At 33.1% G+C, this 26,971-nt stretch overlaps 1 protein-coding gene across 9 annotated transcripts in view; it reads left to right on the top strand.

Annotated features, from left to right (window-relative positions):
* LOC143246537 (sorbin and SH3 domain-containing protein 1-like) overlaps window positions 1–26,971 on the top strand; it is a 106,076-nt gene that overhangs the window by 62,209 nt on the left and 16,896 nt on the right. For 2 of the 9 annotated variants that reach the window (XM_076493405.1, XM_076493406.1), the window contains exons 5-14: window positions 1,366–1,458; window positions 6,140–6,196; window positions 11,541–11,718; window positions 15,191–15,392; window positions 16,143–16,333; window positions 16,908–16,983; window positions 17,546–17,599; window positions 19,840–19,957; window positions 22,745–22,865; window positions 25,634–25,680. In XM_076493405.1, the coding sequence (XP_076349520.1) occupies window positions 11,572–11,718; window positions 15,191–15,392; window positions 16,143–16,333; window positions 16,908–16,983; window positions 17,546–17,599; window positions 19,840–19,957; window positions 22,745–22,865; window positions 25,634–25,680 (956 nt within the window). In that variant the 5' untranslated portion in view covers window positions 1,366–1,458; window positions 6,140–6,196; window positions 11,541–11,571. Of the gene's footprint in view, window positions 1–1,365; window positions 1,459–6,139; window positions 6,197–10,870; window positions 10,989–11,302; window positions 11,438–11,540; window positions 11,719–12,762; window positions 12,884–15,190; window positions 15,393–16,142; window positions 16,334–16,907; window positions 16,984–17,545; window positions 17,600–19,839; window positions 19,958–22,744; window positions 22,866–25,633; window positions 25,681–26,971 lie in introns of those variants that run through there. The other 7 variants (XM_076493412.1, XM_076493408.1, XM_076493407.1 and 4 more) reach the window with 7 other exon arrangements.

Here is a 26,971-nt window from a genome sequence, read left to right as displayed (position 1 = left end):
TCAGCATATTTTCTAGGTGTAGAAGGAATAAATTGTTTTAGAAGATTAACCCAGTATAAGAAAGTAACGCAAGTCAGTTATTACGCTAGATTGATTCAGTTTACAACTCTAACAGTCTCTCCGGTGACAGGGCATGGCCAGGTGGTTAAGGCACTCTACTCATAATCTGAGGGACACTGGTTCGAATTCCCGTCACACCAAACATGCTCGCCCTTTCAGCCGTGGGGGTGTTATTATGTTACGGTCAATCCCACTATTCGTTGGTAAAAGAGTAGCCCAAGTGTTGGCGGTGGGTGGTGATGACTAGCTGCCTTCCCTCTAGTCTTAAACTTCTAAATTAGAGACGGCTAGCGCAGATAGTCCTCGTGTATCGAAATTAAAAACAAACCATTTTCAAATATACAAAAAGATTGTTTGTAATTAAGTACACAGCTACGCAATGGGCTAACAATGCTCTGCCCATCACGGGTTTCGAAACCAGATTTCTAGCGTTGTAAATCCGCAGACGTAACGCTGTGTCCATAGGAAACCTGCTAAAAAGAACAAATATTTATTAACAAATGTTATACGTTACTCAGAAATAAAAATTATAAAACTTATTCAATGACTTCATATGTTAACATTATAAAAGTGAATTTTTCCTGGGTTAATTTAATAATCATTTACAATAAAAGTAACTTGTCTTATTATATTAAGTTTTCAACTATATTACTAATGAATTATTTTATTAGGTTTTTTCTCATTAAAAAACACTTGACGAGTACTACAAAAGTACAGACCACAATGTACGTTGTCTGCTCTCTTTTCAATATAACGAAGCTTGTTTGACAATGCAATATTACTCATAGTTCTAGAAAAAGTTATTTATTATGATAAGTACAATTGAAAACAAAACAACCTTATCATCTTACGATCATGTAGTTTCTGTTACTAGTATACGTTTTATATTGATACAAAAAATTTGTTAAAGAAAGCTTATAGTGCTAACATTTGAGCATTGTGTTGATAGTCGTAAGATTATTTTTAAAATGAGACGTTGACAGTTTTCATTAGGACTGGTATATATATTTGAATTGCATATTTTGTACTAGTGCTACCAGTTGTAAAGTAACAAACCTCATCTCACAACATTAAAACTTTAATGCTCTATGTTTCGTGTTTTTAAACTTCTATTAATAATAAGGCCTAACAATTTATATATATCTGAATATAATTTTTGATTTCAGAAGTATTGATAATTCTAGGAAAACAAAACTGTTTTTATGTAGATTTCTTCAACTTTTTATAATTTATATTCATATGAAAAATCTTGTATTGTTTTTCTTTTAATCTTTATTTCCTTTTTGTTTTTCTTTTAACTCACAGAAAATACTGAACAAAGCGTAAATTGTCAACCTAACGACATTTTTGATAACTACTCGACGATGAACACCACACTCGTAACTTCAAGGCGCAAAGGTAAAAACGTTCGTTGCAGACTTTTTTAAAAAATTGATACAGCTTGAAATATGAAAAATAAATACAGTTATTCTGTGGAAAGTAGAAGTTGCTTCCTCAATTACTGTATATTAATTTTTTAAAAATTTGTTGTTTTGTGATACAGTTATTCGGTGTTTGTATTAAATATTTCAATGAATCAGCGGTAAGTTTACGGTATTACAATGCTAATAGTCAGGGTTAGAGTGGTTGTCAAAGTATCTTTAAGGTGTACCAAGTTGTTTCTAATCGATATATGGTAAAAGTTAGGCGGCCAATGGTAAGGTGAACGTTTTAATTAGCTAATGGTTGACCAATGATGGTAATCATTTCACCGCTACACTTATTTTTTCCCAAGGCAACTTCCCATATCATTTTTATGTTGGGCCTCGCATGGCCTGTACTCGAAATCTCAGGTCGAATCATTGTCACTAAACATGTACGCCCTAATAGCTGTGGGGGAGTTATAAATGTGATGGTCATTCTTACTATTCGTTGGTAAAGGGGCAGTCTAAGAGTTGGCGGTGGATGGTGATGACTAGCTGCTTTCCCTCTTGACAGTCACTGCTAAATAAGTGACCGCTGTGCAAACAGCTCTCCTGTAGCTTTGCGCGAAACTCAAAGCAAACCAAATCAAACCTTTTACGCTTGAGTTATGATCAGTTTACGGTTTTTGAGCAGTAGAATGTTCAACGACAAGTCACAGAAATCTTTTAAAAGTATTCAAAGTTATAAAAAGAAGGCAAAGCAAAAGTAATGTTTTAGTTTCAAATAGAATTTATTGTAATTTCATTTTTAACGGTCGGTTGGTTTACTAAATACGAAGCTCTTCAGTGGCACGGCGGTATGTCCGCAGAATTACAACGTTAGAAACCGGGTTTCGATGCCTGTGGTGAGCAAAGCACAAATATCTCATTGTGTAGTTTTATGTTTAACCTGAAACAAAGAAATTAAATATGAAAGATAATACTTCGATCATTTGTACGCATAACATAATTAAATTTAAACATTTTCTGCGAGGAGCTGAGGACCATAGAAAGAGTTTAATTATAATCATCTTAATGGATTTTAGCTGGTGAACATCAAAACAGTAGAAAATAAAAAAAAACACTAGCCTAGTACAGTACAATATAAGCAATAAATTATTTTAAAACAGGGACAATTATATTGGTGGTCGGGTATGTCTGTATTTGGAATAAAAACTCAGAGTTAATGTCCCATCGCTGCATGAACGTTCTGCTTAATTTAGAGTCATGGACGCGCCACTGTAAGAAAATTAACGGTCAAATTATAGTGGTTCAAGAATGAATGTTGCTGATTAGCTGTCTTCGTTCTTGTCCATCAGTTCAAATTTAGAGACACGTATGATCAAATAGCTCTTGGTTGCTTTGTGCGAAAATCTTTAAAAAAACAAATACAGAACATACTGAATTATGAGTATCAAGAAATACAAACACGGTGGATATTCTAAGCCTATTTTAACAGTTCGTTAATATCAATCACTTCAGCCCAGGAGCTCGTTACTATGGTATATCTATGGATTTCGGAACACTACCACAAAATATTATTCACACTTTGAGCGTTATAAGAGAGAAAGTCAATTCCTTAGAGTGGCTAGTGGATGGTAGAGTGCTATCGAATGGCTGCTGTCACTATGGTAAGTAATTCAAAACTAGGGTTTGGTTTGAATTTCGCGTAAAGCCACACGAAGTGTATTTGCGCATCTGTCTCTTATTTAGCAGTGATAGACTAGGCTCACAAGAGGGAAAACAGCTAGTCATCACCAGCCACTGCCAACTCATGGGATACCTTTTTACAAACAAATAGGGGAATTGACTGTGACATCATAAAGCTCTCATGGCTGAAAGGGCTAGCGTGTTCAGTGATTAGGATTCGAACCCGTGAACCTCATATTGCAAAACTGGGTACAGCAAAATATAGCTTTAGTAGCTTTTTCATAAATATAAAATAAATACAAATGATTTCATGAGCTTTTCTGGATTTGTTTTTCTGGAAGATCCAACTGAATTGGCCAACAAATTAAGTTTTAGTTCAATTAGGAATATTGGTCAATTTTTAATATGCTATCTATATTTGGAAAAAAAACATAACATATGTAATGCTGATATTTCAAACTATAACAACGGTTTTTACAGATATGTTAATGTTAAAACATTAATTAACAAGTTTTCTCTTTTTGTGCAAAGACTCAAAATAGGCAACCTGCGTTATTTTCACCACGGTGATCGAACCTCGAATTTTAGCTTTATGAGCTTTAGAGCTTACCGATATACCAGCAAGAGAGAGGAACAAGTTTTAAAAATGCACAGTCACAGTCAAGAGAAAATATGATTCTTGATGACGAGTAATCCACTTGAAATAAAAATGTATCTCAGAACGGATACTATGGATATTAACACTTTTATTCGGCCCGGCATGGCCAGGTGGGTTAAGGCGTGCGACTCGTAATCTGAGGGTCGCGGGTTCGCATCCCCATCGCGCCAAACATGCTCGCCCTTTCAGTCGTGGGTGCGTCGTAATGTTACGGTCAATCCCACTATTCGTTGATAAAAGAGTAGCCCAAGAGTTGGCGGTGGGTGGTGATGATTAGCTGCCTTCCCTCTATTCTTACACTGCAAAATTAGGGATGGCTAGCGCAGATAGCTCTCGAGTAGCTTTGCGCGAAATTCAAAAACAAACAAACAAACACTTTTATTAATAAGGAGAGAACAACGTTTCGACCTTCCTAGGTCATCTTCAGGTTGAGAAAGATGACGTGTTCTGAGATACAAAACATGTTCATCACAGTATCTTTTTTTCAAGGTGTTTTGCAATGAAATATTCGACTTTTTTATTTAGTGTTTCTATGTCGTAAACCCAGAAAAAAAACTAAAAATTTGTCTGAATACTTGTTATGTATATGGCAGTTATGTTATAACTGAATTGAACTTAAACGTACCCAAAGCCTATTTTACTTTTCTTAGACGTAAGTACCTGAAACTTCCTTTGTATTTAAAGTAATCTCAATCAGGGCTTATTTCGTTTCTCTACGTGACGTGAAGGTACCCAAAGATTAATTTATTTTTACTTGAATTAGAGGTACCATAATTTGTTTTATTTTTACATGCAGCAGATAGCCCGATGTGCTTTGCTATAAGAAAACACATTTTTACATGACGTAAAGTTATTTGAAATTTATTTCGTTGGTTATGATGCAGACATACCTGATTGTATTGTCGCTATTATTTATTCGACTTGAATGTTCGTTTCAACTTAAGCACAAAGCTACACAGTGAGCACAGGTATGTGCTCTGCTCACCACGAGTATTGAAACCCGGTTTTTAGCAGTGTGAATCCGCAGACATGCCGCTGTGCCACTAGGGAGCTATTCGACTTGACCCAGAGTTACGTGAGGGTTTATTGTAGTTCAACTTCATGAAGTTACACGAGATTTATTATCACTCAACTTGGATCAGAAACACTCTAGGTTTTTCAACGTGACTTGGCATGGCCAAGTGTGTTAATGCGTTCGACTCGTAATTCGAGGGTCGCGGGTTCGAATCCTGGTCGCACCAAATATGCTCGTCCTTTCAGCCGTGGGGGCGTTATAATTATATAGTCAATCCCACTATTCGTTGGTAAAAGAGTAGCCCAAGAGTTGGCGGTGGGCGGTGATGACTAGCTGCATTCCATCTAGTTTTAGACTGCTAAATTAGGGACGGCTAGCGCAGATAGCCCTCGAGTAGCCTTGCGCGAAATTCAAAAACAAACAAACAAACTCAATGAACTGAAATGTACCAAACCGTATCCTTATTTAATATGATGATGTTCAAGTTTTATTCAAAATCAAGGAAGAAATGAATGTCGTACTTTCTAATAAGACTAAAAACATTAAAATAAATATATATATGTATATATAACTGATAAGTTAAAAGTTGTTGACAATAATAAGTTATAAAACATTCCTTTGGTTACGTTTACTCAAAGGGACTTTAGGCGAGCGCTAAATGAAATTGTTAAATTTAAAGTTAGCTGTTTCTAGCCTTTCTCTGTGACTTGTTTGCTGTCATCTCTTGAAATATGATCAGAAATAACTAGGTGGCTAAAACACACTTATTGAAATTAACTGTATTTTACAAAAAAGCTTTAAATCGATTTTATTCTATCTGTTATTCAGACGTTAAGCGTTTGGTAATACTTTTTTTTGACTAAATCGTATTGTTACCAAAGTCACTTATAAGTGGAGACATCGTTCTGTCTTGAATGAGTGTTTTGTCCAACTGTTAACTGGGCCAGGCATTCGACTCGTAATCTGAAGGTCGTGGGCTTGAATCCCAGTCGCACCAAACATGCTCCCCTTTTCAGCAGTGGGGGCGTTGTAATATATGGTCAATCCCACTATTCGTTGGTAAAATAGTAGCCCAAGATTTGGTGGTGGTTGGTGATGACTAGCTGCCTTCCCTTTTGTTTCACACTGCTAAATTAGGGACGGCTAGCGCAGATAGCCCTCTTGTAGCTTTGCGCGAAATTCAAAAACAAAACAAACCAATTGTTGACTTCCATTCAATGAAAGAGTGGGAGGGGCAACTTTTGTAGCTCGCACAAATAAATCTCTACCATTCTGAATATTTGTGGTGAAGGCCATCTGTTATATGTATTTCAGGTGACCTCTTTTCAACTACGATTGGACCTTCGTTTAAAGCTAGAGCCCCTACAGCTGGTAAGTTCAAACTTCAAGTGTTTGTTGTTATTGTATTCTTCGTCAAAACCCGACTCGTAATAAGTTATATATTTAATAAAAAATTTTTATAGTACAGAAAACTTACTCTCATCTGATAATATTAAAGTACTGAGACTAAAAAGCGCGGTCAGTAATTTCTTGCAAAACGTCTAACTTGTGTAGAAACCTAAAATCTGTGGGTTCTAACATTGAAGTGTGAACATGAAAGATCTTAAGTACGAGGCTTATCAAAAGAGATTAAGTTATTTCCCAATCAATATAAAATTACGATTATTTTTAAAATAGTGGCAAAATCCTTTCTGAAGTTCCCTCCTTCACTTTTAAGACTAACAAATATCTGGTTATATTTCTCGTATTTTTGTTTGTAATTCAAAGGACGTCGTTTTGACAATTATGATAAAATCAACGGACTTTGTACTTCGTGATAATAACGACAGTTCTAAATTACGTATTTTGTAACGAAACCAAAGTGTTTTACCAGGTTTCGCCGTTAGTATGAGTATTGTAACATCTGTATGAATCGTGTGTTATAACTTAGTAATTATATGGGATTCATAACACTACGTTCAATGTCAATTATAATGGTATTATTACGTGGTATAGAAAACTTTAACTGGTATTCCACAGAATCTAGAATGAACTTTGTAACACAGTGTTTAAGCTATGGATTCTATTTGTTATTAGGAAGTCGACGTAACATTGTAATGCGGCTGATGCTACATGGTATTGAGAGTTGGTGCAGTAGCAATCTATTTTTTAGGGTGCTGGAATATAGTGTATAGTGTTGGTGCTGTAAGACTATTCACAATGATTATTGTGATATAATATGCAGTGTTGCCACGGTAACACAATATTCAGCACAATTGTTGTAATATAACATGCAGTGTTGCTACAGTAACACAATATTCAAAACAATTATTGTAATATAATATGAAATGTCGGCACGATAACACAATATTCAGAATAATTATTGTAATATAGCATGCACTGTTGGCACGGTAACACAGTATTCAGCACAATTGTTGTAATATAATATGCAGTGTTGTCACGATAATAAAATATTCAGAATAATTATTGTAATATAATATGCAGTGTTGTCACGGTAATACAATATTCAGAACAATTATTGTAACATAATATGCAGTGTTGCCACGGTAACACAATATTCAAAACAATTATTGTAATATAATATGCCATGTCAGCACGGTAACACGATATTCAGAATAATTATTGTAATATAGCATGCAGTATTGGCACGGTAACATAGCATTAAGAACGATTATTGTAATATAATATTCAGTATTGGCACGGAAAATGATAAATTTAATATTGAATCTGTTTTATAGTATATATAACGTGGCTTTTGAAAATAAGAATCGGATAAATCTAATAAAAATCACTTGTTTATTTGTCAAGAACACATAGTTTACAATATTCTATATTTAATCTAAATATTCCTCAAACGGAGCGTCTGAAAAGTCAGGAACCATGGATAATTTACAGCTTTTTCTTAATTTCAGACACGTGACTGATTATGCTTCTGTTAAAACACAAGAAGGTCGATTAATCTTGCTTTTAGTCCAAACTTGTTTTGAATTACAAGGACAACACATTCTGTGAAATGCTTAAAATGCCTGTGATTCCAGACTTTTCGGACGCTTAGTATACAGTTATTTAATATCAGAAATACGTGTGAAACAAACGTTTTCAAGCTGTACTTCAGAGTAAATGACTGTTAACTCTAAAGTTATGAAATAATACTTACACATATATATAATATATTCGAGTTAAACTTGCACTTCGTAATGAATAAAGATGTCGCTGTTGTCTGATGTGTTGATATGTACATTTTTGATAATTGTAAATTAAATGATAAATTAATCGATTTTATTTGACTTCAATAACAATAAAACTAAAAATGATCAGTGAAGATTATAACAATAGTTCATTCTTTAAAATCGGAAAACTTAATAGCAGTGAAGATGTACATTAAATAAATCTTTGTTTTCTACTATTGCTGTGTATAACTAATAGCTTACATTTTGTTTAACACATACAGATCCCTCCTTATACTCTGGTATTGCAAGATTTCACCAAAACCTAAGACTGGTTTTATTCATCTTATAGGTGTATAGAATGTAACATGAATAATGTATCGGATAACAAATCCTATATTACGCTCAGCTACGTTTTCGTAAAATGCTCTCACCAGGTCAACGTTACGTACGTAATGTGTATATGTTTGTTTGTTTGAATTTCGCGCAAAGCTACACAAAGACTATCTGCGCTAGCTGTTCCTAATTTAGCAATGTAAGACTAGAGGGAAGGCAGCCAGTCATCACCACCCACCGCCAACTCTTGGGCTACTCTTTTACCAATGAATAGTGGAATTGACCGTCACATTATAACACCCTCACGGCTGAAAGGGCGAACATGTTTGGTGTGACGGGGATTCGAACCCACGACCCTCAGATTACGAGTTGAGCTCCCTAACAAACTGGCCAGACTAACGCACGACCCGTGAAGAAGCTGTAAAGTCAACATGTTTGATAAAATAGACTCTGCTCTATCTGAAATAATTGTTCGTTTTGCTAAATATTGAAGTAACAAGTAATAATCTTGTGTTGAGTCTACTTATTGTTTCGGCTAAATAGCCCTCGTGTAGCAGGCCTGGATTGGCCAAGCGCGTAAGGCGTGCGACTCGTAACCCGAGAGTCGCGGGTTCGCGCCCGCGTCGCGCTAAACATGCTCGCCCTTCCAGCCGTGGGGGTGTATAATGTGACTATTAATCCCACTATTCGTTGGTAAAAGAGTAGCCCAAGAGTTGGCGGTGGGTGGTGATGACTGGCTGCCTTCCCTCTAGTCTTACATTGCGAAATTAGGAACAGCTAGCGCAGATAGTCTTTGTGTAGCTTTGCGCGAAATTCAAACAAACAAACACATACACATTACGTACGTAACGTTGACCTGGTGAGAGCATTTTACGAAACCGTAGCTGAGCGTAATATAGGATTTGTTATCCGATACATTATTCATGTTACATTCTATACACCTATAAGATGAATAAAACCAGTCTTAGGTTTTGGTGAAATCTTGCAATACCAGAGTATAAGGAGGGATCTGTATGTGTTAAACAAAATGTAAGCTATTAGTTATACACAGCAATAGTAGAAAACAAAGATTTTTTTAATGTACATAAATAATAAGAGAGTGAAGACGCAGAAGGCCCGGCATGGCCAAGCGTGTTAAGGCGTGCGACTCGTAATCTGAGAGTCGCGAGTTCGCGCCCGCGTCGCGCTAAACATGCTCGCTCTCCCAGCCGTGGGGGTGTATAATGTGACGGTCAATCCCACTATTCGTTGGTAAAAGAGTAGCCCAATAGTTGGCGGTGGGTGGTGATGACTAGCTGCCTTCCCTCTCGTCTTTCAGTGCTAAATTAGGGACAGATAGCCCTCGAGTAGCTTTATGCGAAATTCCAAAACAAACAAACCCTCGTGTAGCATCGCGCGAAATTAAAAACAAAACAAACAAGCTTATTGTTTAATTATTATTTTATTCCAGATCACGATTTTTACAATAAGTAGTCCCTCGCTGATACAGCGGTAAGTCTACGGATTTACAACGTTAAAACCAGGGGTTCGATTCCCCTCGGTGGACTTAGCAGATAGCCCAGTGTGGTTTGCTAAAAGAAAACATACACACACACATACAATAAGTAAGATTATTTTTTTAGAATAGGTACGATGTTGCAATTACTGCTATGGTCATTCTAAACTGCACAGAATTTAACAGGAAACATGATTTCGGTACTTTAACCAAGATTCAACAATCTTTGAGTGTTGATTTACATTCTAGAACCTTATTAACCGTTGAAATTAGTGTTCTTGTGAATGATCGCACCAGTGATCAAAACATTGAACTTGTTCTAAAAATTAATCTTACTTATTGTAAAAGTTCTAACTTGTAATCAAATAAAGGTACTAAATTATTACCATAAAGACGATAACGGGTGTTGCGTTTTCCTTATGGACGTAACAAAGGTATTTATATTACGATCGGTTGCAGAACGCAGATCCGTAGGGGCAGAGAGTTTACATTTTTGAAGGCTAGGATAATTGGATTTTTTTTTTTATTTGGTAGAGACTCAGAATGAAAATCTCACATAGAGCACAGTCAACGGTCGGTATAGCCGTAGTTTTAATCTTAATAATACAATACAAAAAGAACGAAAAGCGATTTGTAGGTACTTCATAGCGTACGATCGTAGGGCCAAGTATCAAGTATTATGACATGCAGGAAACGTGAGAGGGTTACCAAAAGTCAAGCGAACAATTGAAGTAGCAACTGGAGCAAGGCCTCAAAGCTGCTGTTTTATTTAATCTTCTGTGCAACTTTTTTTTTGATTATCTTATCCATAATCCGTTGGTAAAACAAGGATAAGAATAAAAACAATTTACTACTAAGTGTAAAAATTGCTCTGCGTCACCGAATGTGTAAAGTTTTACGTTGATAGGTTATTTTAACCCGGAATATGACCTTTGTGTAATGTGCACTGCTTTCGATTAAAACTAACTCATTTCGACGTTATCAATTTATAATAAATATTTATATAACACTTGAAGGAAACTCGTAAAGAGTCATGACTTGTACTAGCCCATCAACGGTTGATTTGTCAACATATATAATGATAAGTTTTGTCAGTGGCTGTAACTACGACAGAGTGTAGCGCTACAGACTGCTTGCTATAATCGTCTGCTTCGACTAATATAAAGTAAGTTTTCATGTTTTTCTCACCACGAAGAGAAGAGTAAAAGGTTAATTTACATATATTTTTTCTTTATTACTTATAAGCTTTATCGTAACTGTGATTAAGCAATATATAGCTTCTTTCTTTTTCTTTCTTTAAATTTTATATAGTCGAAGATAACTTTTGTTAAGACTAACGTGGTTTCTAGACAAGGTCGCTTTGGTTCTTTACGTTAGATATGTCTACAGGTGAATTCCCTGGGTCATCACGACTATCTTGACCTACATCAACCCTAACCATCTGATATGATTGATGATTAGTTTTTAAGATTGGATAGTCATGTGACTCTTTCTCCATCGGTTATTGGTTTCTATCGAATAAACATCGTTACAACATTTTTACCAGAGATGGAAGGAACTACTTTATTTGATTTCACTTTGGTAGTTTTATCTTTCCGTGAATACTCGTGAGAGGTATGAATGTATTTTGATATTCGATCTGTTATTCTATATTGCGTATTCTCAAATGCTTAAATGCTTCAAGTTAACAAAGTCGATCACTTTTATGTTTAAACAGTCTGGGCACCAGAACAATCAACCCCACCTCTATGGAAACAAACAGATTTCAACGTAAATCACGAGGTGAAGAACATCGGAAAGAAAATGATGTGCAGTTACCTTATTTGCATCTTAAAACAATGAAACAGTACAATGATGTTGATGCGAGTCAAAATAATGAAATTCCAAAACCAGAGGTAGGCCACTAGGTCTAATAATTTCATAAACAAATACCATACGCATCTATAATATTTTGTAACAAACCAGTATTCGTATCGTTAAGAAATCTTAAAAACTATATGCTATGGTGTGGTCTGTAAGTCAGAGTAGTTGTTATTACTATATTTACACACAAATAGTAAAGATGCTTATAATAAAATGTTAAAAAAATGAATACAAAACAGCTATTGATTTTCGAAACCAAAAACTTTAGCGGTTAGTAACTCTTGTTATGTTTTGAAGACTAGATGGCATCGTAATTCTCGTTATGTCTTTCCTTGTCATTGTTTCAACAGTAGACTGTATATAGTTCAGGCTAGAAGTAATCAAACTGTTGATTGGTTGGTCTGCTTGGTGTTACTCTATAAAATTTATATTACCGAACCCTTGGATATTTGTAGTTTTTAAAAGATGCTAATAGTGGTATACTAGATTTTGTTTTGTTTTTCACAAATATATATATATTATATGTGAGTTTATGGGTTGGGGGCGTCAAGCACCGTAAAGAAGAGAACATTTGAACAGTGCTATGATAGTAACTGACCCAGTTCTTTGATGAATGAAAGTGTTATGGTAAAAACAAATATATTTTAATACAGCAAAACACTGGCGGATTCAGGGTAGAGGGGTTGTTGTTCCTCGCGTTTTCCCGAAAGTCTATTATAGACAGTTACCCTATATCTAATAAAGGAAGTCTTTTTTTTTTTTTTTTCCCAAATGGTTTCATGACGTGGTGGACATTGACGTAGTTCGATCTTTAGAAGTGAAGGGGTAGCTTCACCATGAAACAAAACAGCTAATTATCACGATGGTTATTTAATACAGATGTTGTATTTACCGCGTAACTAATTAAAAAATTAATCACTTGAAATATATTATTCTAAACGGGAATATATGCAAGATCAGAGAGACTTTAACTTGTGATGAAAGCCTCATTGTACACAAATATTTCCACTTTATGTACATGACCGAAATCTTGTCAGTCCATATTTGAATTTGAGCGAAAGTAAGATAGGAGAAATAACCTTCAATGAAGAATGAGGGCGGTACTCTACTTAAGAGAATGTTTGTCACTCACTCCCTCACGATCACGCAGGGCTGTAACACTGCTGACAGAAAACAACTCCCCTTACCAAAAGTCAGGTATCGACCTTTTAACTGTATTGTGTTTAAACTGCATTGCATATAATTTATGGAAATTTTATAAAGTTAGTGAAAACTGATAATGTGACCTTCAACTCATTTTCAATATTTTTATTTACAGAAAAATTGAGAAGGAATCAAACTGGCATTGTACGAGTAGTCCATATTGTGATATAAAATAATACTTATTTTGTTTAAAAATGAATGAATTTGTTGTATTGAAATTGACTACGTTTTACAACAATGTCCAGATGCCAACTATTGTACGAGACAATTAGGTTAATCCTGCTAGATTTGTGTTCCACAAATAAATTACACGCTAGTGGGGGATTTAGGGGAAGTTACCTTACCTGAAACATGTTTTAATGTCCAGAAGAGGCACTTATTTATCGTTTTAAACAGAATTGAACAAATGCATATACAATCTATGTACCGAAGTAAAACCAAACCAACTGATGCATATCAGTCTTATCAAAACCCATAGTGTACTAATTTATTGCAATAAGCACACTTAAAAATGAAATTACTAGCATTTAATAAAAACACTGAAAACATTTAACCCGTTTATATAGCAACGTTTCACAAGCCGATAAAGATTTTAAAGCCTTTTAATTTTGTTATAATTACTTAGATAATTTTTATTTAAGATTAAAATATATTTGCAATTTTTTTACTGTATTATAAAAGGAGGTGGTTAAATGCACTGCAATTTTAATTTTACTAGTTTTGAGTAGTTTATCTTAGAAGTTTGGAGAAAATTGGTAAGTGAAAGTATGAAATGAAAATTCTTAACATAGCATAATGTTTTGGGATAACATGGGACCTATTGGTGCATCTTTGCTGTCTCATGCTCTAACCTAAAACTGTTAATTAATTAATTAATAAAAAAATTTAAAGCCAGCCTTTATAATTCATATACATGTCAAGCCTTTTTTAAAACTCATTTAAATGCACTGCTTTCACAACATCTGAAGGCAACCCATTCCAAAGGCTAACTGTCCTGTTAGAAAAATGAAACTGTCTTAGCTGAAGATGACTCCTACACTGCCAAAATTTATATTTGTGTCTTCCTAGTCCTGCTGTTCTCACTGCTAAGTATGAAGAAAGATGATGCATCAATATTATTATTTACCTTTACAGTTTTAAACATGTCAGTCAAATCCCCTTTAACTCATCTTTTTCTCATGGGACAACAATTTGAGAAATTTCAATCTCTCCTCATAAGTTACACCTATAGAGATAATTTATTTTATAGTTTTTTATGTGGCATCTTGTCAAATTCTTTCTGAAAATCTACACTTTTACCCTCATCTACATAAGCAGTAATCTTCATGTACAACACTCCCTGTGCATCTTTCCCAAAGACTGAGCACAATACTCCAAATGTGCCCTAACCAGTGAAATACAGAATGAAATTATAACCTCTTTAAACTTGTATTCAGTATTTTTGTAGATAGAACCTAAAATCATATTTACCCTACCACTAACAACAACACACTGTTTGAATGGTATAAGAGACTGTTCAGCCAATATACCAAGATCCCTTTCTTTCTTGATACTGTTAAGGTTTCTGCCTTCCAAATTATACATATAATTCAAATTATGATAATCCACATGCATTATCTTGCAGTTATTATAATTAAAACCCATTTGCCATTTATTTGCCTAACTCACTAAATTATCTGAATTTTTTTTGTAAATCAGTAGTATCCTCTTCATGGCTAGAAACATCAAAGACCTTAATATCATCAGAAAACTTAACAAATTTATTGATCATTCCTTTATCTTTGTAACTGATTTAAATTAAAAAGAGCAAAAGATCCAAAGACTGATCCAATTGGTACCCCACTTTTAACATTAATTCAGTTTGACTCTACTGAATCAAATAAGCCAGATGGATGCTTTCTTCCATCCATCCATATAATTTTGATCTGCCACACCTATGGAGAATTTTTTTCAAGCCTTTTATGTGGCAACTTTTCATATGCTTTTTGAAAATCAAGATACACTCAATCTACACCCTTACCCCTATCTATAAAAGCAGTATCCTTCGTGTACAACACTTCCTATATGTCTCCCTCTAGCTCAATTTTTCAAATTTGAGACAAAGCAATTTGAAATGCATTGTAAATTTTATCAGCTTCTGTGTTTTACTGAAAAATGTCTTAACATCTTTACTGTTGGATATTCATCTAGTGTAAGTGCAGATATGATCATTCTAATCTAACAGTGATAGAGATTTGTATAATCACATTATGATACATTTTCCCATTACTGTATCATTTTGTTTATTTTTTATTCCAACAGCTAAATAATTTTACAGATGATGGTTATCAATGGAAGGCTCAAAATATTTTTAATTCTACAAATTCTGTTTCATCTGTACACCAGAACTCTGAACTCAATAGACAACATCCCACAAGAAACTTAGTATCGCCTTCAGCTGACCAACATGAACTACAAGTGAATAACAGGTTACCAACAGCCACCTTATTTCAAAAATCTCAAGGTACAAAGAAAGTTTCTCATTTATTACTAAACATATGCATTGGTTAATTAATCCTAATCTTGAAAAAGGTAATGTAGTTAGAAAGGTTACCAGGACTTGTATGTAGTAAAACTGGTTCTAGTTTGTTTTTTATATACAATAATTTACATTTATGATACTGTTACATATTCAAATTGAAAATTATTATTAAACACATATAGCTTAAAATGAAACATGCTTTCATGAAGATGAATAAGTTAAATCTATTTAATGTTTGGCAGTTTTATTGGGTACATTTTTAACAATACAACCGTAACTGTCACTTTTTTTTCTTTAAGTTTGATGTAATTTGCAGCGTATATATGTATTTCAGAATGGCAAATTACTGCAAATGTGCAAATTTACAGTAAAACCCTGACTGTACGTTTACAAAAGTATGTATGTATTTAAGTAATTCAACTTAGTATGTGAGAATATAATTAGGTAATCACAGATATATATCTTTCTATAAATGTGTTTGTTGGATCATATTTCACTTAATGTAATGGATATTTGAATTCAAAATAAAAAAAATGTTTATTTTTATGTATAAAATATTAATGTTTTTTTGTGAATCAATAAATATAATTTCTTTTTTTTTGTAGGGTGATTACAACTGAAATTAATCTGAAACTTATTTAAAATAATATATTTACTCTGTATTTTTATATAGTTTAAATGAGAAAATAAATATTTTTTTGCATATCCATTGGTACATTTCCATGACTACAGAAGAGCAGGTTTCTAGAGATGCAATTTTGGTAGATCAGAAAGTTACAATTGAAGGAAATAATATGCACACTGATAGCTATTATGCTCTTCCAACACGTGAAGTCATCGTAAACAAGAAAACTATTTTAGCTCCTCCAAAGTATAAATTCATTGGCCCTGTTGAGAAAGGAATCCCAGTAGGACTACGAACTGTACGTACCTTCTCTTTTTTGCTTTGATTCTACTCTAAAAAGAGATATTTAAAAATGTCAACCAGTTTGATAAAAAATGTGAAAGCAGCTCAAATAAGTCCTAGTATTAGCACTGCTGTGAAAGTGAGATCTAGTTCTCAGTATTAGTGAGTAATGGTAGAATTTTGCCTCTACTTATATTAAGCCAGAAAATAGATAATTACAGAAAGTAAAAAACTGGTTTTAGTTTTAGTTCACAAAATATTATAATAATGAATAAATAAAAGTAATATTCATTGGCGTTTGATCATGAAAATGTATTGAAGTAATATAAATCATAAAATCATTATGTTGATTACTTTGTTGAATGGTTGAGTGTAATAATAGTGATTGAAATATTAATAGTGATTTAATAAAAGTATAAAAAGGAGCAAATGTTTCCTGTTATGATTTTTCAGACCATTGTGTTGGGATATTATTCACTTTATGTCATAAAAATGGAAAAGATTCAGTTGTGAGAAGTATATTTTGTTAAGTTGATTGTTTTTGTTATTGTTCGATAAGAAAGCTAATTCTATGTTTCTTTTATTTTCAGAATGTTAGAAAGGAATATGCCAGCGATTGGTACAAATCTATGTTTCGATCACTGCATAAATCTAATGAACCTAACAGTAAGTCCTAATGTGTGTACTGATCACTGGCTATAGCAATACCAAAAATATAATTTCCGATTATATGCGTTGAGCTAGTTAGTGCAATTAACAGTACTTGTGAATAAAACTTACTGGTTTAAGTATGTATGTTCGTTATTGTTTTTGAACTTAAAAGCTTAAAATATTTATGCACAGTAATGGAACGTTTTTTTTAACTTGTAAATGCTGAAATTTTGAAATATGTTATCCAAATTACTGGAGTGTTTATTTACTTGTTAGCATTCAATGTGATCAGGTAATTTATACATAATAGAGGGCAATTTTTAAAAACTGTTTAGCATCTGATATGATGAAAGGTTTTATACTTGTAAGTACCTAAAAGTTTTTGAATTCGTAGTGAAATGTTTCTTTAACTTGTTGAAACTAAACTACTATAATTCTTGTACATGTATAATTCTTTTCATACTCTTCTTTGAATTTTAAGATATACTTAGTGAATGTAAATGTACATTATTTGATGTGGAAACACACTAAACATTTTGGTTGATACATAATTTAAAAAGTTTATAATTTACTCCAGGTCAGGTTTTCCATGCTAGTGGTTATATGTCAGAGCCTGAGTTTGATAGAGAAGGTAAGGGTCCATTCATTTATTTTTATGTTTTACTTCAGAGTTTGAAAACAGACTGTTTTTGTTTTCAAAAAGTAACACTTGGTCTTTATTTACACACACACTCTTATACCTTAATTTCACCTCAAGAAATGCAGGAAAATGTCTTTTATTAAATTCATTAATAACACACAGCTGACTGATGAAAAGTTATTCAAGAGGTACTCTATAGGTATTGTAGATTTATACTCATTATGAATTCTAGAGAGATATATGAATTAAAGTTCTCATAGATTCTTTTTTTTTTCACTACTTGAAAGTGAAATATATTTGTAACCCAGGTGTTTTTAATGTTTACTTAAAATAAAGGTGATGTATAGTAGTTCTTGTTGTTTTTAATTAACATGAAGGAGTAAACATTTCTATACCTAAGTAGTTCAGGACCTTAATGTCATATTCCCCGTATTATATATGGTCTGTTAAACAAAACACTGATAAAACTCAGTGCTTTTAACAGGTAAACTTGTTTTTATCTTCCTTTGCCTCTGATGAAGTAAGGATCATCATTATTTGTCAGAAATAGCATAAGATTTTATTACTTCTATTTTAATGAGGGTTTACCAAATTAGTAATTCTATGTGCTGTTTACCATATTAATATGTGGTCTGTTGAATAATACTGACTGTGAGTGATTCTTTGTCATCTCACTTTCCAACATACAACACTATGCTTCAAAGTTCTTAAACCAATCAGTCTCAATCTCCTTTGTATGCCTTCTAGAATCCACCAACAGTACAAGTAGGATGAAAATTGAAATAACTTTTATTCAAGTCTGAAATTTCATGATAAATCAAACATTTTCTTCTAATTTCTTTCAACATTTGATGAGGTCTGGGTGCACTTTAATGATTTTAACAAGAAATACTTGATTTACTTCTGACCATAAGGTGATAAGGACTTCAACATAGAACAGAGAATGTAAAGGAATCTGTTTGTTGTGCTTTATGGTTGTTGCAAGTTTGTTTTTTTTTAATGGGAAAGTTAAATTTCAGAGTGCACAGTTATAAAGCAAAAGTAAACCATTTAATGTTAATTATGAGAGATGAAATTTCTGCAGTGTATATAGCCAGGATGCCAAAAAGGACATGGCTATGTCAGGATAGAGTATCATGTTACATGTCTAAGTGTACAATAGTATTTTTATAAATTATGGGGAAAGAAACCATCATATATCCTACCTCCTTCTTTGACACTCCTTAAGAGTCACCTTATTGTGCACTCATTGATGTTTATGCATTTGTTTTTCATAAATGTAGCTTGAAATTATTTTTGCCATCCTTTCAAGCAGTTTATGATAATGAAAACAGAGATATTGGACAGTAGTGTGTAATTATGACCATGACGTAGAATATGTTAAAGATAGTACGATGGGTCTACCAAGCACATCAAAGATGGTAAAGAAGTTCATGTGCTGACTGGGCTTGTCAAGAATGGCAAAAAGCTCAGGGAATTTGAAACAACGTTCTCACAAAGTGCAATTAACTCATCACAAGAACCATTGTATAATAATACAAAACTAGTCAATAACTCATCACAAGAACCATTGTATAATAATACAAAACTAGTAAAATCGTTTTACTTTCTTAAGTAAGAATACAATTTAAACATCTACTAGAAAGTTTATAAACTTTTAACCATCTGAGGAACTGGGAAATAGATATGATTTAGTTTCATTTATTAAGGTGTCATTTTAACATGAAAGACCATACTGTTGTTACTGAATTAAAAACGGCTGGTATGGATATTAACACTTTTACTAATAAAGCAGAGAACAAAGTTTCGACCTTCCTCGGTCATCTTCATCTCTTTGTTAACCTGAAGGTCAAAACGTTGTTCTCTGTTTTATTAATAAAAGTGTTAATATCCATTCCAGCCATTCTGAGATACGTTTTTACTTCAAGTGGGTCTTTTGTCATCAAGTATTAATTCAAGACAATTTACTACTGTAATAAATACTATTACTGCTTAATATAAAACAGTCAACTATTTTTAACACTAGAAATAGAAATTATTAATGTCTAACACAAAAGAAATTAACATCAGTAGTTTAACATAACAGACAATAAACTGTTACTGTCTAATGAATTAGAAGATTAAACTGTTATCACTTAGTAACAGATTGTAAACAGTCTTTTTTAACCACAGTACAATAAACTGTTACTAATTTAGCCTGAGAAAATTGATATAATTCTTATGTCCTCAAGTCAACTCAGATGATCGTGCTCACCACTCCAAGTACACCACCATTGATAATCGACGCCACCCACCTATGATGATTGACCAAGAATCACGTTCACATACCCTTCCACGGGGAATGCATCAGTAAGTTTGTCCCATTTTAAATGAAAGGCTTAAAAGGCACTGTTTACGTGGTGGTACAAACATACCTCTAGTATTCTAATTCTTCTATGATATTGAAATAAAATATAGACCTTGATCTCTTGTGAACTTTAAGAAAAATGCATTGTCAGAGTTAAGTATCTTTTTCAGGTTAATTTAACACACATACAGTCTTGTGGTAGTAGCAGTTTTAAAAAGCGAAATATTATTAAGTGTAAGTCATGTTCATAAACAATTATCTTTAGAAGTAGCAGACGTATGTACTTCGTGAATTGAAATCCATTATCATGCAAAATGCTAACCGAAACAAGTTCATTTCTATGTTCATGGAGTTTTAGGTGTATATCTGAATTTAAAATAAATACGTTTGAAAATGTTTCCTAAGAATTGTTTAGTTACAAATAAATAAAATACAGGTACACTACTGATTTTCTGGCAACTGATGGTCTGGCACCTCCTTTGATCTATACAAAATTACGACAGTGCACTTGCAATTCCTGCAACTGCTAGACCAGTTCACTGGGTGGCCACAGATGTTATTGTATGGGGCACACACTCTTTCAGGATTGGCTGCTTACTGACTTTACAGGATTTAATGTATCAAAGGAGAAAGACGTTGTTCATGAGTTGCTTGAGTTTGCAAAAACCTTTACTGAACCTGCTGCCAATGGTATAGCAAGTAAGTGTAATGAAGAAAGTCTGGATGAACGTAGACAAAAGAATACCTCTTGTTCATCACTATACTTACTCTGAAATTGTGGATATTGTTTTGAATCCTGATAAAAATTATGAAAGTGATGAAGATGACAGTTTTGAGGATAAAATAGATATAGCTGAAAGACTTACTATGGACAAATTAATTGAGTTGATGGATGAATTAATCAGTGGGCTAGAACAACGTACCTTTGTGATGGAACATGAGCTACTAACTCTTCGTTTGTTGTATGAAAAATTACACAGGGAAAGATCAAAGTACATAAAACAACTTTGCTTGAGTGAAATGTTTAAAAACCTAGCCAAGAAGAATGTGTGTCAGAGCAGTAGGCCTACATCCAATAATTCTGTGGTTTCAACTTCAAGTACCCCAGATGTTCCCCCATCACAAATCCATGATGAAACAAACAGCAATTCTTACAACCCTCAACTTCCAGACCTTTGTGATTAGCTGTAGAATTCTAGTAAAATTTCAAATTGTGCCACTTTGGAAGTGGTACTACTGCGACATTCTTTGTAAGTACAGTAATTAATAAACCTTTTTTATTTATACTGTACTAATAAACCTGTATTTATTTATACCGTACTGATAAACCTGATTTCACATTTAATATTTGTTTTATTTAAGTTTCTATCAGTTTATGGTGCTTTAGAGACATGGGAGGGGTATAGTTAGTGGTCAGAGGTGTAATGTTGAATTATTATTATTATGTGACCTCTGTTGTACTGATAAAATGGATTATAGAGACATGGGAGGGGTATAATTAGTAGGTCAGAGGTGTAATGTTGAATTATTATTATTATGTGACCTCTGGCAAAATAGATTATAGAGACATGGGAGGGTTATAATTAGTGGGTCAGAGGTGTAATGTTGAATTATTATTAATATCATGTGACCTTTGGCAAAATAGATTATAGAGACATGGGAGGGTTATAATTAGTGGGTCAGAGGTGTAATGTTGAATTATTATTATTATGTGACCTATGGCAAAACAGATTATAGTGACATGGGAGTGGTATAATTACTGGCAAAATGGATTATAGAGACATGGGAGGGGTATAATTAGTGGGTCAGAGGTGTAATGTTGAATTATTATTAATATCATGTGACCTTTGGCAAAATAGATTATAGAGACATGGGAGAGGTATAATTAGTGGGTCAGAGGTGTAATGTTGAATTATTGTTATTATGGGACTTCTGTTGTTCTGGCAAAACAGATAATCCAGCAAGGCTCTGGAACACAGGGTGCCAGAAAGTCAGTGGTGTACCTGTATTGACACTGAGCAGACAGCATATAATTTTTAGATAATTGTAATTGTAGATGACTACATAATGATGCTAGAGTATTTAGAAACCAAAGATTAGATGAAGTAATTGCTGAAAGGGTAAAGAAGCTTATTGTGATACCTGGATACATTTAACAGTAGTCAGAATGAGAATACTGCTGTATTCAACCTTAGCCTTTTTTGTTTGTGTGAATTTTGATTATTTTAATTTTACTTTAATTTATTTTCAGTAGCCAGACGTCACCTATATTCAGTTGCCAGATATTAAATATACATTTGTACTTTGATTTGGCTTCATAAAATATTATTTTTCTCTTCATTGCTATGTCAGATTGTAATTTGTAATGATAGGTCTTTTTTGGGCTACTGCTGTAGCATGGATATGATTGGTATTTTAATTATTCTATAGTTAATTTACACTGTGAGGAAAGAATCTTAGTTGCAGTGCTGGCTAGCTTTATCGTTAGAGTTCATTTCTTATTGTTTTCTTATATAGATTCCTGACCATTTAAAGTAAAGACACGTGTTTAATTCTAACTATGCTGAGTTTTTAATATTTAAAGAACATTAAGTTGCATTTTTTAGCTTATACAATTTGATGTGAAGTTGCACAATTCATTCTTTATGATTACAAAAATTAGACAATTAACACTTAAGTTGAGCACACAACAGTTGTACTGAAGTCTTACACATAAATCATATAATAGTTTATCTTATCCAATAACATTGTAACATAACCCTTGTTACTTTTTCTATATATACTTCAAGATCTAACCCTAAGCCATCTTCTTCACCTAAAATCTCATCAGAACTCCATAAAAAGCAGTCAAGAAACATAAGAGGATACTCATCTGGGCATGCATCTTTGTCTGAGAAGGAATCTAGCTTGGTAAGATAGTGGAATAAAGTTTGTAACACTTCTTTTGTGTGAATAATTATCTGAAAGTAGAAGCTACAAACTATTTTTTAAATTAAATCTATGGAACATAAACATTCATTTGGTTAATCTTATTTGTATTTGAATTTTAAACTTACCTTGAAGAATTAACGAGTCCAAGACTCATTGCATTCAATAGTTTTACCAGTATCTAAGGCACATGGAGTTAATTTTCTCTTCACCCTGGCATTTAATTACATTATAATTTAACTTTTTCTACAATAAATAATTTTTATTGTTGAAGCAATTATTGATAACTCTTGGCCAAGAACTTAGCAATATTGAGGAAACACAGAAAGACCAAATTGTGTAATACACAATATTTTTCAACAGTTGGCAAAAAAGAGAGCTATTGGAACAGTCATTTAACTTCTGATTTTGAAGATAGTTTGTTTTGGAGCTTAAAGGGGCTAAACGTTGTTTAATAATGAAAAATCAGGACAAAAGGTCCAGATTTATCTATCATTTATTTGTTTATGTTCATTTAAATATATATAAAGTTTTCTTTGTTATGTAGTGATTCATGTACATATATAACATAAAATACAAATGTATTGGTTGATTCTGGTTTACTTGGTTTATCTATGCTGCTTGTTACTACAAAGAAGACAAGTAGTCAGTGTTACCACCATTCCAATATTCAAGTTTTTGCAACTATAAATGATCAAAGGAATATACAAATGTACAATCTGTTTTCTCTATCATTACCTCATTATCGTGTTAACACTTTTTGCGTGGTTGGCGACCTCAGTCGACTGGAAGGCTCAGCATGGCAGGCGATCTTCGTCGACAAGATGTAAACAACGTACCCTTGTGGCTAATTATCATAATCACACAGGTCTGTAGACCCACTTGAGGTTAGAACCACGTGTATTCATTGTTTACTTGGGATTCCCAGCAGGTATTTAAACCGGAGGTCATGTGATTTCTTTGTTTTCTAGCCTGTGTAGATCATACTGTTCATTGTTTTAGAAGATGCCTTCCTAGCATATTCTGTTGATACATGCGACGTTGTTACAATGCCAAAAGGAAAAGTTTATACCACTAAAGAAGTAATCGATATTATTTGTAATGATGAAGAGAGTGACAAAGAGTTTGAGCCAGATGATAATGAAAGCTTACTTGTAACGGACGAGAGTGATAATGAAGACATTCATGGCCTGGAATCTGCCCACGCTTTAGGTAAGCACATGGTGTCGTTAGGGTCATATAACTTATTGCATAAACTGACTTACCAAGGCTAGTTCTTGTTAATGGATATATAATATATTGTGCAGACTGCAAGAGCAATGGTGAAAACCCGGTATCTCCAAGACTATTCAGAGAGCAGATTATTCAAAATTTGCTGGAGGGATATGTCAGCAAAGCCAAACAAAAAGGAAGACCAATTACTGATAAAAGTTAGCACTTGGTGGAAAGACATAGTATTGGACAAAATGAGGACAAAAAACACAAACCTGATTGTACTGTTTGCAGCGATGGATACACAGCTGGATGGAAAAGAAAGCAGACTAATTATTTCTGCAAACAGTACAATCTTCCCATGAGCTTTTTACCATGCCATGAGATATACCATAACCACAAAGACTATTGATGGGCTGCTGCACAAATTGTATACAATTTTTAATAAATTATTGTGCTTTACATGGCACTCACTTCTTCATTGTGTATCAGGATGTCTTCCTTTATTCCTGTTATTCTTATGTATTGAATTTAACAAGTATAGTATTGGGTACAATCACTGAACATTTCAGGGACTTTTGTTGAGTTATTGATGAGATATCATGCTTTTAGTACTGATATCGTAATTAGTTGAAGTATCAAAAATATATATTCAGCGCCATGCCAAACATTAAAATTTTTTATTCAGTGCCGAAAGGGTTAAGGTAAATTGTGTGCATACAGATCAAGAGAAACAATACAGGATAAATACACCTTTTATTTTTAATATGCAATGCAAGTAACATAAAGGAACAGTTGTTAGGGTTTCAAGCATTAAAGAAAACATAGATATACTGTACCACAGGTACCAGTGAGATATAAAGATTGAGCAAGGTAGATAAATACCTAGATCAGGAAACTACATATATAGTACATCAGGCTAGAACAGAATATAAATTAAATTTTATAACTGAACTTATGGAGCCATAATCACATATATACACCATCTATCTATCTATACTTAAAATATATGTGCACCTTAGATACTACAGATTAACACAAGATTCAATATATGTTGATGAGGTGACGAATGATACGAAAACAATTTTTTGACTAAATGTATTCAGTGGTTTGTTTTTATAGCTTAGACAACAATAAATTGTATTTTATGACATTGTCTAATCTAATTCTGTTGTTTATAAAAAGATGAAAAAATCAGACCTATGTGATTTTATTTGTAAGACAAATTTACAATTAATTTTATTCAGAATTTTTTTAAATTGTGGGATGATATGACATTTTGTTGCATTTAATATACAGTATAAAATGATTTGATAGGTTTATTTATTTCAATTTTTCACTAAATAATATAAACAAGTCAAAATAAAAGTTAAAGAACTTATGGAATATTTAGAACATTTCACCAGTTACTTCCTAAATAGATAACTTATTAAATATGTGTTGTTCAAGGAAAAACAGGATTTCTTAATCACTAACATTTGTATTTGCATTTTTAACTGATACTTCTATATGACTCTTTTGAATTTCATTTTTTCTAGCTTGCAATCCAGGCTTTGTCTCCTCAGGATCAGCCTAGACCATTTAAGTAAGTTTAAGTTTAGTGTGAGAATATAGATAAACACCACACAAATAAAGTAACAAACCCTTAATAAATTTTTATCTATAAATGCTGAAAGTCTTGTATTATTCCTTCAGTTATTCACATAAGAACAAATTATGCATTCAGTTGAATAAATAGTAAAAGACCAAATAGACAATTTAATAAGACTTGATCCTTATGCAGTGTAATCTGTGTACATTCTTTATATGTAAGAACAGAGTTTGTAGTTATGAATTCCATGTAATGTCCATTTTGTTTTTATGTTGAAAGTTTTTGAAATAACTAGAAAAGTAAGAATCTAACTTACATTGCATTTGGAAAAGTAACAGTATGATGTAGATTTTATTAAAATGTTTCTGATAAAATAGGTGTACCCCTTTTTATATGGTTTACGAAGACCATTCATGGTGAACAAGTAAAGTTGTAAAAACTTTTGAAAGCTGATCTTAACATGAAAGATGGAAATTCTTCAAAATGTCATCCATTCTGCCTGAGCAGATTTTGTAGATTAATTCTCTAAGACTTTCTTTCTATGAAAATGCCACTCTGAAATAGGCAGTTGCTTCCCATTTTACTTATGTTCAAATTGGGTGCATTTGAATAAATATTACTGAGAACCTTTTGTGTTAATAAGATTCGAAAAAATTTTGTGTATCTAATTATGAAGAACTAATTAATTAAAAGTTAGTAATTTTTTATTATATGAGTATGTGTACAGACCTATTTAACTTAACTATGAAAACCGTACAAGAAGATAATAGTTTAATTGTTGGATAAAATTAAAGTTTACTTTTCCTTGCTGTTATATAGATGTTGAGTTGTTAGAATCTTTGAAAATGTTTCGGCCCAGTATGGCCAGGTGGTTAAGGCACTCGACTCATGATCTGAGGGTCACGGGTTCGAATCCCATTACACAAAACATGCTCGCCCTTTCAGCTTTGGGGGAGTTATAATGTGATGGTCAAACCCACTATTCTTTGGTGAAAGAGTAGCCCAAGAGTTGGTGGTGGGTGGTGATGACTAGTTCCCTTTCCTCCAGTCTTACATTGCTAAATTAGGGAGAGTTATCATAGATAGCCCTTGTGTAGCTTTGCACACAATTCAAAAAATAAAACAAACAAACTAAAAAGTTTCATTAGCTAACTTAAGACACCAAACCTCTCCATGATGAGCTGACAACGGTAACTTTGATCAGTGAAAATCAACATTTTTAAGCAGTTAAATGCTTCTTTTGATAACAAAGTTATTTTTTCGTTTCTGAATGGAGTAATAGCAT

The sequence above is a fragment of the Tachypleus tridentatus genome, chromosome 3, assembly GCF_004210375.1.
Source record: "Tachypleus tridentatus isolate NWPU-2018 chromosome 3, ASM421037v1, whole genome shotgun sequence".
NCBI classification, from domain to species: Eukaryota; Metazoa; Arthropoda; class Merostomata; order Xiphosura; family Limulidae; genus Tachypleus; species Tachypleus tridentatus.
Note: the sequence above shows the minus strand (reverse complement) of the source record. Positions and strands in the feature narration are given on the sequence as shown.